Below are 14,690 nucleotides of genomic sequence, written 5' to 3'. Positions count from 1 at the left end.
TCCTTTTGCCCCAAGGATCATTGATGAACGTGTTCAACCGCACAAGAACCATCCGGGAAGGAGGGGCCTGTTTTCCTGTTCCGTAGCGGGAAAAAAATGTTGTCGTTGGAATTCTAACACTCAGCTTACTAAATCCATTTTCAGAGTGAGAAACATAAAAATGCAGGAAAGACCCGGCATGGTGACTTTTTTTGTTTCCAGGGAGACGACTGCTCCATCAGCTGTCCTGCAGGCCTCCACGGCGCCAACTGCTCGTCCTCCTGCTCCTGCCACAACCACATTTCCTGCTCGCACATGGACGGTGCCTGCTTCTGCAGAGAAGGTTCTGTCAGCTTTAAAGATTCTGTTCAGATGTGTGCACACTCATTCAGCTGTTTCCTTACTTTTCTTAACAGAAAGAAATGTATCTGCAGTTGAATATGATACACAAGTGGAGAAAATTCTCCCGTTGATCTTATTTTGAATCTCAAACACAAAACTAAGCAAAAGGATGGCATATGGACCATTTGGGAAGTTGAACCCCCCCAAATCCATTGAGTCCCGTTTTTAGAGTCTCTATGGACTCAAACCCCTGACCTTCCAGTCCCAGGGCAACCTCTCTAGCACTAGTCCACTGACCTGGTCACGAGACAGCGGTCAATTCCTAGCTGAAGCTGAGTTGCTGCGTGACTAGAATCATCAAGACCTCCTTTGCTGTTCAGCATTTAGGAACATTTTAATAGGAAGATTTCTGGATTCAGATTCTGCCCGTGATGTGAGCTGTAGTACGGATGTGAACGGACTCAATGACATGGAACCAAGTAGAACGTAAGAGGTGGAGGGTGAAAGCCAAAGCAGAATAGTTTTTTAAGCGTTTGGAGCTCAATGGTCAGCTTTTTCTTCAGAATAGAATAGTTTAGTGTCTGGCTTCATGGGAAGAAAGCAACATGACCCAAACTCAATGATTTTAGCGTTCACCTTCAGTCACCAAAGGGAACCAGCTTCCACTGATCCACACAGGTGGTTTGGCAGAGATTCTTACTCCGGATGCACTTCCTGACACAACCCTGTGTTTCATACTTGGCACCCATGTGGCTACATAGTTAGGTAGCAGTGGACACTCTTCACACCCCCTGGGAATTGAACCCTGCTTTCCCACATGACAGTCCTGCACCTAAACAGTTGAGCTTTATTTCCTTTTATCGGAAGTTGTCTGAAAATATTCTGTGAACAAATGTGTTTCTGGATGTGTGAGACATTGTACTGCAGAGGGCTGGCAGTTTCCTGTGGGATCATCTCTGAAGTGAATCCCCTCTATGTGTCTTCAGGCTGGCAGGGCGTGGACTGCTCCATCCCGTGCTCCAGTGGCACCTGGGGTCTGAGCTGCAATCAGACCTGCGAGTGTTTGAACGAGGCAGCCTGTGACCCGGTCAACGGTACCTGCACCTGCTCTCCAGGCTGGAGGGGGGAGAGCTGCAGCACTCCGTGTCTCGTGAGAATTCGTCTGCATACAGTTTGATCATGGTACGGAACATTCCACTGCTCACAGAGATTGTTGATTTTGCTGGAAGGAGGGATCTTACGGACTGAAATGCAGAGAGTCATGTGACTGCATCAACGCCAACGGCTGCGATCCGGTGACTGGCGCCTGCCGGTGTCTTCCAGGTTGGACTGGTGAGTGAGGTACATCACATTTACATTCTTGGACAGAGCCAGCTGGTTGTGATGAAAGTACATTCCTAACAGAGCAGTGTTTGCAGCTTGGAGTGGAACACAGAGTAGAACAGTATGGAGGGGCACAGTCCTGCAGCCTGGCAGTGCTCCTATAAGAACACAAAGTACACCTGAACACCGCAGAGTAGGCGATGGGGCAACATGTTTACCTGCTCAGCTCCCATTTATTTAAATATGGTGGAGAGTTTGGAGGCTGACTGATGCACTGATTCTGTGGACAGGTGTCTCTTCTACAGGTGATTGGTTAAAAACCAATGTCTCTTCTACAGGTGATTAGTTCAAACAGGTGTCTCTTTTACAGGTGATTGGTTCAGACAGGTGTCTCTTTTACAGGTGATTGGTTCAAACAGGTGTCTCTTCTACAGGTGATTAGTTCAGACAGATGTCTCTTCTACAGGTGATTGGTTCAGACAGGCGTCTCTTCTACAGGTGATTGGTTAAAAACCAATGTCTCTTATACAGGCGATTGGTTCAAACAGGTGTCTCTTCTACAGGTGATTAGTTCAGACAGGCGTCTCTTCTACAGGTGATTAGTTCAGACAGATGTCTCTTCTACAGGTGATTGGTTCAGACAGGCGTCTCTTCTACAGGTGATTGGTTAAAAACCAATGTCTCTTATACAGGTGATTAGTTCAGACAGATGTCTCTTCTACAGGTGATTAGTTCAGACAGGTGTCTCTTCTACAGGTGATTGGTTCAAACAGGTGTCTCTTTTACAGGTGATTAGTTCAGACAGGCGTCTCTTCTACAGGTGATTGGTTAAAAACCAATGTCTCTTATACAGGCGATTGGTTCAAACAGGTGTCTCTTCTACAGGTGATTAGTTCAGACAGGCGTCTCTTCTACAGATGATTAGTTCAGACAGATGTCTCTTCTACAGGTGATTGGTTCAGACAGGCGTCTCTTCTACAGGTGATTGGTTCAGACAGGTGTCTCTTCTACAGGTGATTGGTTCAGACAGATGTCTCTTCTACAGATGATTAGTTCAGACAGATGTCTCTTCTACAGGTGATTGGTTCAGACAGGCGTCTCTTCTACAGGTGATTGGTTAAAAACCAATGTCTCTTATACAGGTGATTAGTTCAAACAGGTGTCTCTTCTACAGGTGATTAGTTCAGACAGGCGTCTCTTCTACAGGTGATTGGTTAAAAACCAATGTCTCTTATACAGGCGATTGGTTCAAACAGGTGTCTCTTCTACAGGTGATTAGTTCAGACAGGCGTCTCTTCTACAGATGATTAGTTCAGACAGATGTCTCTTCTACAGGTGATTGGTTCAGACAGGCGTCTCTTCTACAGGTGATTGGTTCAGACAGGTGTCTCTTCTACAGGTGATTGGTTCAGACAGATGTCTCTTCTACAGGTGATTGGTTCAGACAGGCGTCTCTTCTACAGGTGATTGGTTAAAAACCAATGTCTCTTATACAGGTGATTAGTTCAGACAGATGTCTCTTCTACAGGTGATTAGTTCAGACAGGTGTCTCTTCTACAGGTGATTGGTTCAAACAGGTGTCTCTTTTACAGGTGATTAGTTCAGACAGGCGTCTCTTCTACAGATGATTAGTTCAGACAGATGTCTCTTCTACAGGTGATTGGTTCAGACAGGCGTCTCTTCTACAGGTGATTGGTTCAGACAGGTGTCTCTTCTACAGGTGATTGGTTCAGACAGATGTCTCTTCTACAGATGATTAGTTCAGACAGATGTCTCTTCTACAGGTGATTGGTTCAGACAGGCGTCTCTTCTACAGGTGATTGGTTAAAAACCAATGTCTCTTATACAGGTGATTAGTTCAAACAGGTGTCTCTTCTACAGGTGATTAGTTCAGACAGGCGTCTCTTCTACAGGTGATTAGTTCAAACAGGTGTCTCTTTTACAGGTGATTGGTTCAGACAGGTGTCTCTTTTACAGGTGATTAGTTCAGACAGGTGTCTCTTCTACAGGTGATTGGTTCAAACAGGTGTCTCTTCTACAGGTGATTGGTTCAGACAGGCGTCTCTTCTACAGGTGATTGGTTAAAAACAAATGTCTCTTATACAGGTGATTGGTTCAGACAGGTGTCTCTTTTACAGGTGATTAGTTCAGACAGGTGTCTCTTCTACAGGTGATTGGTTCAAACAGGTGTCTCTTCTACAGGTGATCAGTTCAGACAGGCGTCTCTTCTACAGGTGATTAGTTCAGACAGATGTCTCTTCTACAGGTGATTGGTTCAGACAGATGTCTCTTTTACAGGTGATTAGTTCAGACAGGTGTCTCTTCTACAGGTGATTAGTTCAGACAGGTGTCTCTTCTACAGGTGATTAGTTCAGACAGGTGTCTCTTCTACAGGTGATTAGTTCAGACAGGTGTCTCTTCTACAGGTGATTGGTTCAAACAGGTGTCTCTTCTACAGGTGATTAGTTCAGACAGGCGTCTCTTCAACAGGTGATTAGTTCAGACAGATGTCTCTTTAACAGGTGATTAGTTCAGACAGATGTCTCTTTTACAGGTGATTAGTTCAGACAGGTGTCTCTTTTACAGGTGATTAGTTCAGACAGGCGTCTCTTCTACAGGTGATTAGTTCAAACAGGTGTCTCTTCTACAGGTGATTGGTTCAAACAGGTGTCTCTTCTACAGGTGATTAGTTCAGACAGGTGTCTCTTCTACAGGTGATTAGTTCAGACAGATGTCTCTTTTACAGGTGATTAGTTCAGACAGGTGTCTCTTCTACAGGTGATTGGTTCAAACAGGTGTCTCTTTTACAGGTGATTAGTTCAGACAGGTGTCTCTTCTACAGGTGATTGGTTCAAACAGGTGTCTCTTTTACAGGTGATTAGTTCAGACAGGTGTCTCTTTTACAGGTGATTGGTTCAAACAGGTGTCTCTTCTACAGGTGATTGGTTCAGACAGGTGTCTCTTTTACAGGTGATTAGTTCAGACAGGTGTCTCTTCTACAGGTGATTGGTTCAAACAGGTGTCTCTTTTACAGGTGATTAGTTCAGACAGGTGTCTCTTCTACAGGGGATTAGTTCAGACAGGTGTCTCTTCTACAGGTGATTAGTTCAGACAGGTGTCTCTTCTACAGGTGATTAGTTCAGACAGGTGTCTCTTTTACAGGTGATTAGTTCAGACAGGTGTCTCTTCTACAGGTGATTGGTTCAAACAGGTGGAATCCGTGTGAATGTTAGCATCGTCTCCGTCATGTCTGCGTCTGACATCCGTCCCTCTGCACCGCTATGCTAGCTACTTCCAGTCCATTGATGGGTCAGTGTCGTGGCAAAAGGCTGGGGAAATGGGAAACAGATCTGAGTTTCAAAATAAAAACGTCCAGTGTACTTCCAAATTAAAATTTTTCAAAAATGTATTTTATATCTAAGGTGACATGTCCGTGTGATAACACATTTTAATGCAGCAGAAACACTATTGAAAGGACAAAACCACAACATTATTTATGACACAAAATGTCCTCACTGACTCATACGTTTTAGAAGTACTGGGGTGGGGGGGGGGGGCTGATTGCTTGAGTTTGGGATGAACTGATCGACACAGGGGTGGCAGGACAAGCCACTTGTTACGGGGGGAATGGGAGGTACCCAGGCGCAGAGAGGAGAGGAGGCAGGAGGATGCAGGGAATGGAGGTTTAATAACAAAACTGGAAACTACAAAACAAAACCACTGCAACAGGCAGGCAAAACTCGAGACTCGAAAAACTCTGAAAACGGGGGAGCGAGACAATTACAAACTATGGACCAGCACAGGAGGAAGGGAAAGACAGGACTTAAATACATACAAGGCAACAAGACACAGGTGGAAACACTCAGGACTGAATGGGTCAAGGTAAAACTCAAAACAACAATGAAACAGGAAATACTACAAAATAAAACAGGAAGTCCAGCAACAAAACACAAATGAACTGAAACCGTTACACCACTGCCCCATAAGGGGGGCACATCATGAAACAGAATCTCCCGCAACGCAACAGGCAGGCATCGCAGACGAACCCGAGTACTTTAGAGGTAACTGGTCTGTGTGAACCACAACCCTTAATGGTTATTAGGGCATCAAATACTGTTTCCTTCCTTCCACTGTAAATGATAAACTACATAAAAAAGACCTGACATTTACTACAAGACCAAGGAACTGAACCTCATTGACATGAACAGAACCACGAGAAACAACAACATTGACACGGACTGAGCGGGTTAACATGTTTACATTTGCATGTCAGGTTCCTCGGAGGAAAAAAGAAGAACTGAACCCAAAATACATCAATCCTGACATGCCTTCATGGTGGAACAGACTATTTCCACAAAGGCTTGAAGCACAAACATCCGTCTTTGTTTCCTTTTATTTGTTTGAGGATTTTTCTGGAGTGAACATGGAAAACCAGTTTGTCTGTTTGCTGTTGTTAAAAACTGAACTATGAGGGAAAAAGAACCCCACCTTTGTGTTTGGCGTTAGTTCTGCTGCCACTGCAGGAACTTTTTAGCCTTAATGATCACATGATGATTACAATGGCGATGGCGCCGACGCAGGAGCGTGGCAGCCGGTCAGCTGCTGAATGGAATGTATGGAATGAATGCAACGGGCGCAAGAAGTACGTAAATAATGACATTAACCTCCAGAGACTGGTCTATTCACGAACTGAACTTCTGGCTCTAAAGAAGAACGGTGCTGGATTGAAACGTAACATTCCTCCTGAAGTAAAAAAAGCGGTACAGGGGCACCTGTGCCGGAACAAAACTAAAAGCGAGAGCTAAAGCCAAATGGGAACGTCAGCGGAAATACAAGCCTCCGATTCCATCAGTGATCATGGGGAACGTAAATTCACTGTCCAACAAGTCTGATGAACTCTTTGCACTGGTGAGGAGCCAACAAACCTACCGGGAGAGCTGCTTAATCATGCTAACGGAGACTTGGCTAACAGCAAACATACCAGACTACACTGTGGATTTACCCGGCTTCTCCACGGTGCGTGCGGACAGAAACACTGCAGCGTGTGGCAAGAGCAAAGGTGGTGGCCTCATATTGTACATAAACAATAGGTGGTGCAACCACAGACACTTCACAGTAAGGACAACAATCTGCTCCAAAGATTGTGAGCTGCTAGCTGTTAGCATCCGGCCTTATTACCTACCCCGGGAGTTTACGCATGTCCTGGCCCTCTGTGTTTACATCCCACCAGGAGCGCACGTGGAGACGGCGCTGGAGACTGTGGTCACGGCAGTAACGGACCTCCAATCCTGACATCCCCAGGCAGTCGTGGTGATTTCAAGGGACTTTAATCACATCACTCTGGACTCATCAGTGCCATCCATGTGTCAATACGTGGATTGTGCTACACGCGGAAACAACACAATCGACCTACTCTATGCCAACATCGAGGAGGCATACAAAGCCACGCCCCTTCCCCCTCTCGGCAAATCAGATCACATACTGATCGCTCTACAACCCAGGTACACACCCCTGGTGAAGAGAGAGCCTCCATCAACCAGAATAGTAAGGAGGTGGACACCAGAGGCGGAGGAGGAGCTTAGAGACTGTGAGACTGGAGCGTGCTACTGGACCACCACGGTGAGGACATCCAGCAGGCGTCACAGTGTCTGACAGACTATATCCATTTGTGTTTGGATATTGTGATGCCCACAAAGGCAGTGCGCTGTTATGCTAACAACAAGCCTTGGATCACCAGAGTGACGAAGGAGGTCCTCAACAGGACAAAGAGAGCCTACAAAGAAAATAATCTGGAAAAGACAAAAGCTGTGCAATCTGAGTTGAGGTGCTGTCTGAGAAGCTCTACAGAAAACTACAAAGCTAAGATAGAGGGGAAACTGAGAGCAAACAACATAAAAGAAGTGTGGGATGGAATGAAAACAATCACAGGGTGTAAAAAAGGGGCTGCATCTGGAGGAGACAGTGTGGAGCGAACCAATGATCTAAATGATCATTTTAACAGGTTTAATTCATCCGCACAACCCACACCTACCTCATCCTGTGCCCCACTATTCCCTCCTCATCCTACAAATGAACCTGCACTGGTGGAATCAGCTCTCCCTCATTACACCTCACTTACTGAACATCAGGTAAGAAGAGAGCTGAAGAAACTGAAGACCAGGAAAGCAGCAGGCCCAGATGGGTTGTCCCCCAGGCTCCTGAAGACATGCGCAGATGAGCTGGGAGGTCCTCTCCAGCATCTCTTTAACCTGAGCCTGCGCCTAGGTAAAATACCGACACTCTGGAAGACCTCATGCATCGTTCCTCTGCCCAAGGTCAAGCAGCCGAGGGACAATAAAGACTACAGACCAATTGCACTGACCTCTCACATAATGAAAACCATGGAGAGGTTAGTGCTGCAGATGCTGAAGCCCCAGGTGCAACATGCCCAGGATCCATTGCAGTTTGCGTATCGGGAGAAGGTGGGAGTGGAGGATGCCGTTCTGTGTCTCCTCCACCGCACGTTGTCTTACCTTGATGAAGGGGGGTGTGCAGTGAGAATGTTGTTTTTTGATTTCTCCAGTGCATTTGACACAATCCAACCCCCAATCCTGCAGGAAAAACTTAGGAGTATGTCAGTGGAGCCATACTTAATATCCTGGATCATGGACTACCTCATGAACAGACCCCAGTTTGTCAGGATGGGGGCCAGCCGTTCAAGAACACTCTGCAGCAGTGTGGGAGTACCTCAAGGCACAGTTCTTTCCCGGATGTTGTTCGCTCTGTACACGAGACGACATAATCATGCTGAGGCATGCTGAGGCTGATGACATAATCGCTCTGTACATGAGACGCATAATCATCATGAGGTCATCACCGCGGTGATGACCGCATCACCGCGGTGATGACCGCATCACCGCGGTGATGACCGCATCACCGCGGTGATGACCGCATCACCGCGGTGATGACCGCATCACCGCACTTTTTTTACGCACTATTTTTTTTTTTTTCTTTACGTTTTGCATATGGTGCGTGTTTGGAACTATAATAAACACGTTCATCTTTGGTGATAATTTCCTTTTTCTGCTAGTGTTCAGACTTTCTTTCTTTCAGACTGTTGTCTCCTTTTCTCCCACCGCTCGTGCTCTCAGTGTCTGCCTTCGCGCTGCACGTGGCACGCGGCTCCGTTTACACAAACAGGCGCGCGCTTTCAGAAGCACACATCCTTATTCTACAACAGAAGTTTCCGTCTCGTGAGGAAATACGACAAATTTACTGCTTTCTAATTATAAATTTCCATTGTATTCATTTCCATTACAAGCTGCGTGCGTTCCTAAGTGCGCGACACGGCCGCCCAACGGAGGATTTTGTGTTGGGGGGGGGGGGTAACTGTCCTCCTTCAATCCGTAACACCAAACATGAACGCGCACTGTTAGATTTCCATGAAAATCACTACATGTTTTGTTTGGGAACTATTTTTTGCAGCGTAACGTTACGATACGTGTCTGTATAAACAAAGGCGGAGCCTCCTGCCCCGCCTTCTCCATGGGTGTCAGGCTTCACGGCTACCGGAAAGGTGACAAAGTGTCTGCAGTCTGTTTATTACTGGGCAATAAATAATATTCTGAGAAGATGTCTGTACCAGAGAGCACTGGTGAAACTTGCGTGCAGCTCCAGAGCGGTCCGCTGCAAAAGAATCAACACGCACCCCCAACACACGTGTGCGCACCTTCCTACTATAACTACACAAGACGCTCCGCGCTCACACACAGTCAATCTACAACACCTATAGTTAGTTCACAAGTTAGATATGTAGTTGTTGGTTGTTGTCATTTGTTGTCATTGTTAACAAAGAATAGTACGTTTTAACTGTATTTATTTCCGATGCGGCCGCCGGGGGATTTTGTGTTTTTTTTTTTTTTTTGGGGGGGGGGGGGGGGGGGGGGCTGCGGTTAACCGCGACACCGCGCCCCCTGGTGGTTCATCACCGCGAAAAATTCGACACTGTCACAGCTCTATGTGCTGGTGTGGCACAAGCAAGAGAAACCTGACCAGACTTAACAAGATCATCAGGAGGGCTAGCTCTGTTGTGGGACTGAAGCTGGCCACAGTGGAGGAGGTGGCAGAACAACGGACACTGTCCAGACTTCAGGCAATTATGGATAATGTGACACACCCTCTGCATGAGGCCTTCAGTGAGAGGAAGAGCAGCTTCAGCAGCAGACTTTTATCACAACGCTGCACCACCGTCAGACTTAGAAAGTCCTTTGTCCCTCGAGCCATCAGACTGCACAACACTCTGTGTTGAGAGCTTTTATTCTTGCTTCTGATTTTGATTAAGCTGAATTTCTGGGAAACTTGACATTTTTTTAGGAATTGTTCATACTTGCTTTTATTCTTTTTATCCTTTTATATTTTTATCTATTTATTGTGTTTTTATCTGTTTTAGGAATGATTGTGCTTTTAAGAATGGGCAGCTGGCCACTTAAAATTTCCTTCGGGATTATTAAAGTCTATCTATCAAACGATGCTTGATAGTGCTTCATGTTTTCCTCCTTGGCTTCACATCCTCACCCTCCTCATCCTCCACCTCTGTCTGCTCATTATTTGAACTTCAGATCTTAATGACCAGAGCTCCTGATTTTCACCCACTTTGTGGCTTCCATGGAGTTATTAATGGAGTTCTAATAGCCGCCGTCATCCCACTCTAATATTCTTTCATATTTTAAGTCAAAGAAGGTTTCTAATGAGCGGCACAAAGCCAGGCCGCTGCTCTGAGGGGGAGGCAGAGCCCTTCCTACTGTGTGTCTGTGTCTGTGCACTCATATCAGATTAGGAATGTGTGTGTTTGTGTTGCTTTGTGTTACTTAATGTAACGTGAATCTCCTGGGCGCCGGCGTCTCCAGACTGTCCCCTGTGAGCAGCAGAGCTCTGATCTATTCTTTAAGCCAGCTTCTGTGTGGACCAGGACAAAAACACACAGACACACACACACACAGACAAACACACACAGACAAACACGTATCTGCATGCAAGACTGATGAAAGAACCAGACACTTTGAGAAAGGATGAAAGACCCAAAAGTCATGAAGATCTGCATCTTTGCCTTTAAACACCATTTCATCCACAAAATGCAGAAGGCTTATTCTAACTTCAATCAGGCAGCGTTACTGTCAGTGGTGGTGGACATGAATGTCAAACTGGATGGACTTGGGGGACAGGAAATGTCTCAGACCCTTTGGACCCCTCTGTTGAGAGACGGTGCAGGGGGCCGGCCTGCAGACCATGTAGAGGACAGAGTTTTTCTCCTCTCCTCTGTGGTCAGAAAGGGACTTTGTCTCCAACGGCGTCCTTCAGATGAGCTGCTGATTCCTGCTGCGATGTTGTGCTTCTTCTGTGCTGTCCTTTTGTGTGTGCGTGTGTGAGTGTGTGTGTGTGGTGGGGGGGCATCCTGCGTAGCATACAGCAGAACACTCTGCCTCACCATGATAGACATCAGTCAACCATCAGCCGTCTGTTCTAATGAGCTCTGGATGCTGTGAAGAACCGGCACAGAAACTGAAGAAGATGATTGAGAAAGGTCTTCTAGACTGAGCTTCAGGCTGCCGCTGCTCTGAACACCAGACCCCTGTGACGAGGTCATGAGGTCATGAGGTCATGAGTCTCAGAGGTGAAGATGAACAGAAACGGTTCAGTCTGTGAGAGACTGATCAGGATCCATGATGATGAAGGAGTTCACCTGCACAGCTGCTGAGGAAGCAGACTGGCATTGACACGCAAAGCTCAGAATCTGGACCTTCTACATCTGTGCACAGATTAGAGCTGAGCCGGATCAAAAACCAAATCAAAGCTTCTTCAAATCTTCCTCCTCCTCAGTGTGAGCTCCTCTCTAACTCTGGGATGTCTCTGTGTTTGTGGAGGTGTGCACTGTGACAGTGTGTGTGAGGAGGGACGGTGGGGGCCTGACTGCTCATACAGCTGCTCCTGCCAGAACGGAGGCACCTGCTCGCCAGAAGACGGCGCCTGTGTGTGCGCACCAGGATACCGCGGCGCCACCTGCAGGCGAGGTAAATAAACACTTCAAGCATGCACGCACACTCACATACTGAAGAAATGTCCAGTAGAATTCTGTCAGAGCTTTGTGGAAGGGCTGCTGGGAGAAAACACGTCCTAGAAAAACGATCATGGCAGAAAAGCAGCCGCAGACTGTTGGGTTCTAATATGAACCCACCTGATCCTGGTGGAAGGCCTCATGCTGGCGACTGAGCATGGCGGTCACACCGCCGCTCAGGCAGATGGATTCAGAGCCCCTCCGCTCACAAATCAAGCGATTATCTTAATGAGGGAAGTGCTGTGCAGCAAAGGAGGCACAGGTCTCCTCACCACTTTCTGTTCCATCAATTAAAGCTAATTAAACGCTGTGGGAAGATGCTTTACCCCTGCTGGGGGGCGAACAAAGCTCATTCAGCCAACTTCCTGTTTCTGCATTAACACAAGCCTTTCAGTGTGTGGAGGACCAGTGAGCCTTTTTCACTCCTGCATGTGTGTCCACTCCACAGTCTGCTCTCCCGGCTTTTTTGGCCCCGCCTGCAGCCAGTCCTGCCCTCCGTGTGTCCACGGCGAAGGCGTGTGCCACCACGTCAGCGGACGCTGCCAATGCCTGTCCGGATACTTCGGCTCCCTCTGCAACCAAGGTCAGCGCCGCCCGCTCCAAAAGTCATAAACTCTCTGGTTAGCAGTTTCTTTGTTCAGGTCAGACGACAAAAGTTTGATCTGATGAGTGAAAACAGCCAAACAGGAGAGTCTGCATGAACTCAGTCTGTGGCCGTTGCTGTAGGAGGACTGGTCAAGACCGTGTCTGTGCAAAAAAGGAATTGTTTGGTTTTTATTTGTATTATATGTACATTACACGCTGTTGCAGTTAGTAAAACAGCCATTGTTAAAAAGAATGACCATTTTTAACACAGCTGTGGTGCAGGGGGGGAGCGGTCGACATCTTATCGGTGGTTCAGTAGCTCGTCCATGTGTCAGTGTCCTTAGACAAAACCCTCCTGGTGGTCATGGATTGGCGCCAGTGTCTGGCCGTCATGGTGCATGTGTGTGTGCATGGCTGAATGGGATCGTGGCTGTGAAGAGTCTGAGCCTTCTGTAGTCCAAACTCCATTTTCTGGATCTTCCCCTGCATTTAAAAAACAGACGTATTTTCACCTCTTGATTTTTTTTCTTGGTGCAGAAACATTTTATCATTCCTCTTAACCCATTAGAGCCCAGAGCCATTTTTCCTTCAAAATAGAATGATGTGGGATATCGATAGTGGAATATATGTGGAGCATTTCTGATGTTTTTCTGGCTTCTTATGGGATTCATACAAAACGTGTGACTGAAACAGGCCAACAATTGGGAATTAGCCTTTAAATGGAGACGTTTCTCCGTGACATCTTTTCCACGTCACTTTTTTCTACGTCATGATTTAAGAGAGCTTTCCTGACTGAGTTACAAAACCCAACTGAAATGAAATGAAATATCATAACATCAACAGAAAAAAGGTCAGTCATCAAAAAATGAAACACTTTTACGGAGACAAAAGCCAGAGGGAACTTTTTATAAATGGAAAGAGAGGAGCTTGTCAGTTTTTTTCTATATACACTAAATTCCTTTACATTTCACAGTCAGGTTATAATATTTGTCTCCAAATCGACAGGAGATTGCAGATTTAACCCCTGTGCTATCTTAGATGACCCCCCCCCCCTTCCATTGAGGTGTTCTCCCCACCATGACAAAGGTGGATAAAGGTGGAAAGATTTCATGTAATCCATGGACACCAGTGAAGATCACAAATCATTGAAGAAAAAAGGTTCAGAGCACTGTCTAGTGGGTCTAGATGACCCAACTGTCTAGTGGGTCTAGATGACCCTACTCCCAATGGTAAAGTACCTAGGATAGCACAAGGGTTACACACAATTGTACTATTTAAACAAATCTATAATCATGGAGAATAATGTAATTTTAGAGGCAAATAAAGTTGACTGTCATCAGCATAAAAGAGGAAATAAATTCATGACAGACGTGTTACTCAGTTCTTCTGATCTGTCTTTTCTGCCGGTGTCAGTAAACCCTTCCAACAGAAGTGTTTGTTGTCGTGATTGTGTCAGAGTGGATGTTGGTGTCCATAAATATGGAGCAGAGTCCTTTCTACAAGAACCAATACATTTGTAAACCTTCAGTTTCCTGTCAGACATTGTTCTCCCCAAATCAACATCCTAACAAATGGGTTGAAATTGGACGATGAAGTGACCTTTCTTTGAAACAAAAGCTCGCAAAAGACACGCAGAAAACGCCTCATGACAATTAGCATCCTTATAATGTTTCAGATGTTGTGAAAAATGACAGAAAACAAAAACCTGGAGCTGGATTTTTGTTGCTTTTTTGAAAGCACAATGTGACTGAATGCTGCAAACGATATATATATATATATATATATATATATATATATATATATATATATATATATATATATATATATATATATATATATATATATATATATATATATATATATATATATATATATACTCAGAAATGGGGCCAACATCAGTCACCTCCTCTACATGGATGACATCAAGCTATATGCTAAGAGCGAGCGTGACATTGACTCCCTGATCCACACCACCAGGATCTACAGTACTGACATTGGGATGTCATTCGGGCTCGAGAAATGCAGCCGGATGGTGACAAAGAGAGGCAAGGTAGTCCACACAGGAGGGGTCTCACTCCCAGAAGGAACAATAGCAGACATCGAGGACAGTTACAAGTACCTTGGAATTCCACAGGCAAATGGCAACCTGGAGCAGGCAACAAGGAAAGCTGCAACAGCTAAATACCTCCAACGAGTAAGGCAAGTCCTAAGAAGCCAGCTCAATGGCAAAAATAAGACCCGGGCAATAAACAGCTACGCACTGCCAGTTATCAGATACCCTGCAGGAATAATAAGATGGCCAAAGGAAGAGATACACACCATGGATGTTAAAACACGAAAGATTCTCACCATGCATGGAGGGTTCCATCCC

General features: G+C 45.8%; 1 protein-coding gene across 1 annotated transcript in view; it reads left to right on the top strand.

Moving 5' to 3' along the window:
• Nucleotides 1–14,690, top strand: part of LOC101158923 (multiple epidermal growth factor-like domains protein 10) — a 53,993-nt gene that overhangs the window by 25,002 nt on the left and 14,301 nt on the right. Inside the window, exons 7-11 of the mRNA XM_023950931.1 lie at nucleotides 202–322; nucleotides 1,308–1,471; nucleotides 1,551–1,653; nucleotides 11,544–11,690; nucleotides 12,183–12,317. Of these exons, the coding sequence (XP_023806699.1) occupies nucleotides 202–322; nucleotides 1,308–1,471; nucleotides 1,551–1,653; nucleotides 11,544–11,690; nucleotides 12,183–12,317 (670 nt within the window). The remainder of the gene's footprint in view (nucleotides 1–201; nucleotides 323–1,307; nucleotides 1,472–1,550; nucleotides 1,654–11,543; nucleotides 11,691–12,182; nucleotides 12,318–14,690) is intronic.

Source organism: Oryzias latipes, chromosome 3 (assembly GCF_002234675.1).
Source record: "Oryzias latipes chromosome 3, ASM223467v1".
Classification (NCBI taxonomy): Eukaryota; Metazoa; Chordata; class Actinopteri; order Beloniformes; family Adrianichthyidae; genus Oryzias; species Oryzias latipes.
Note: the sequence above shows the minus strand (reverse complement) of the source record. Positions and strands in the feature narration are given on the sequence as shown.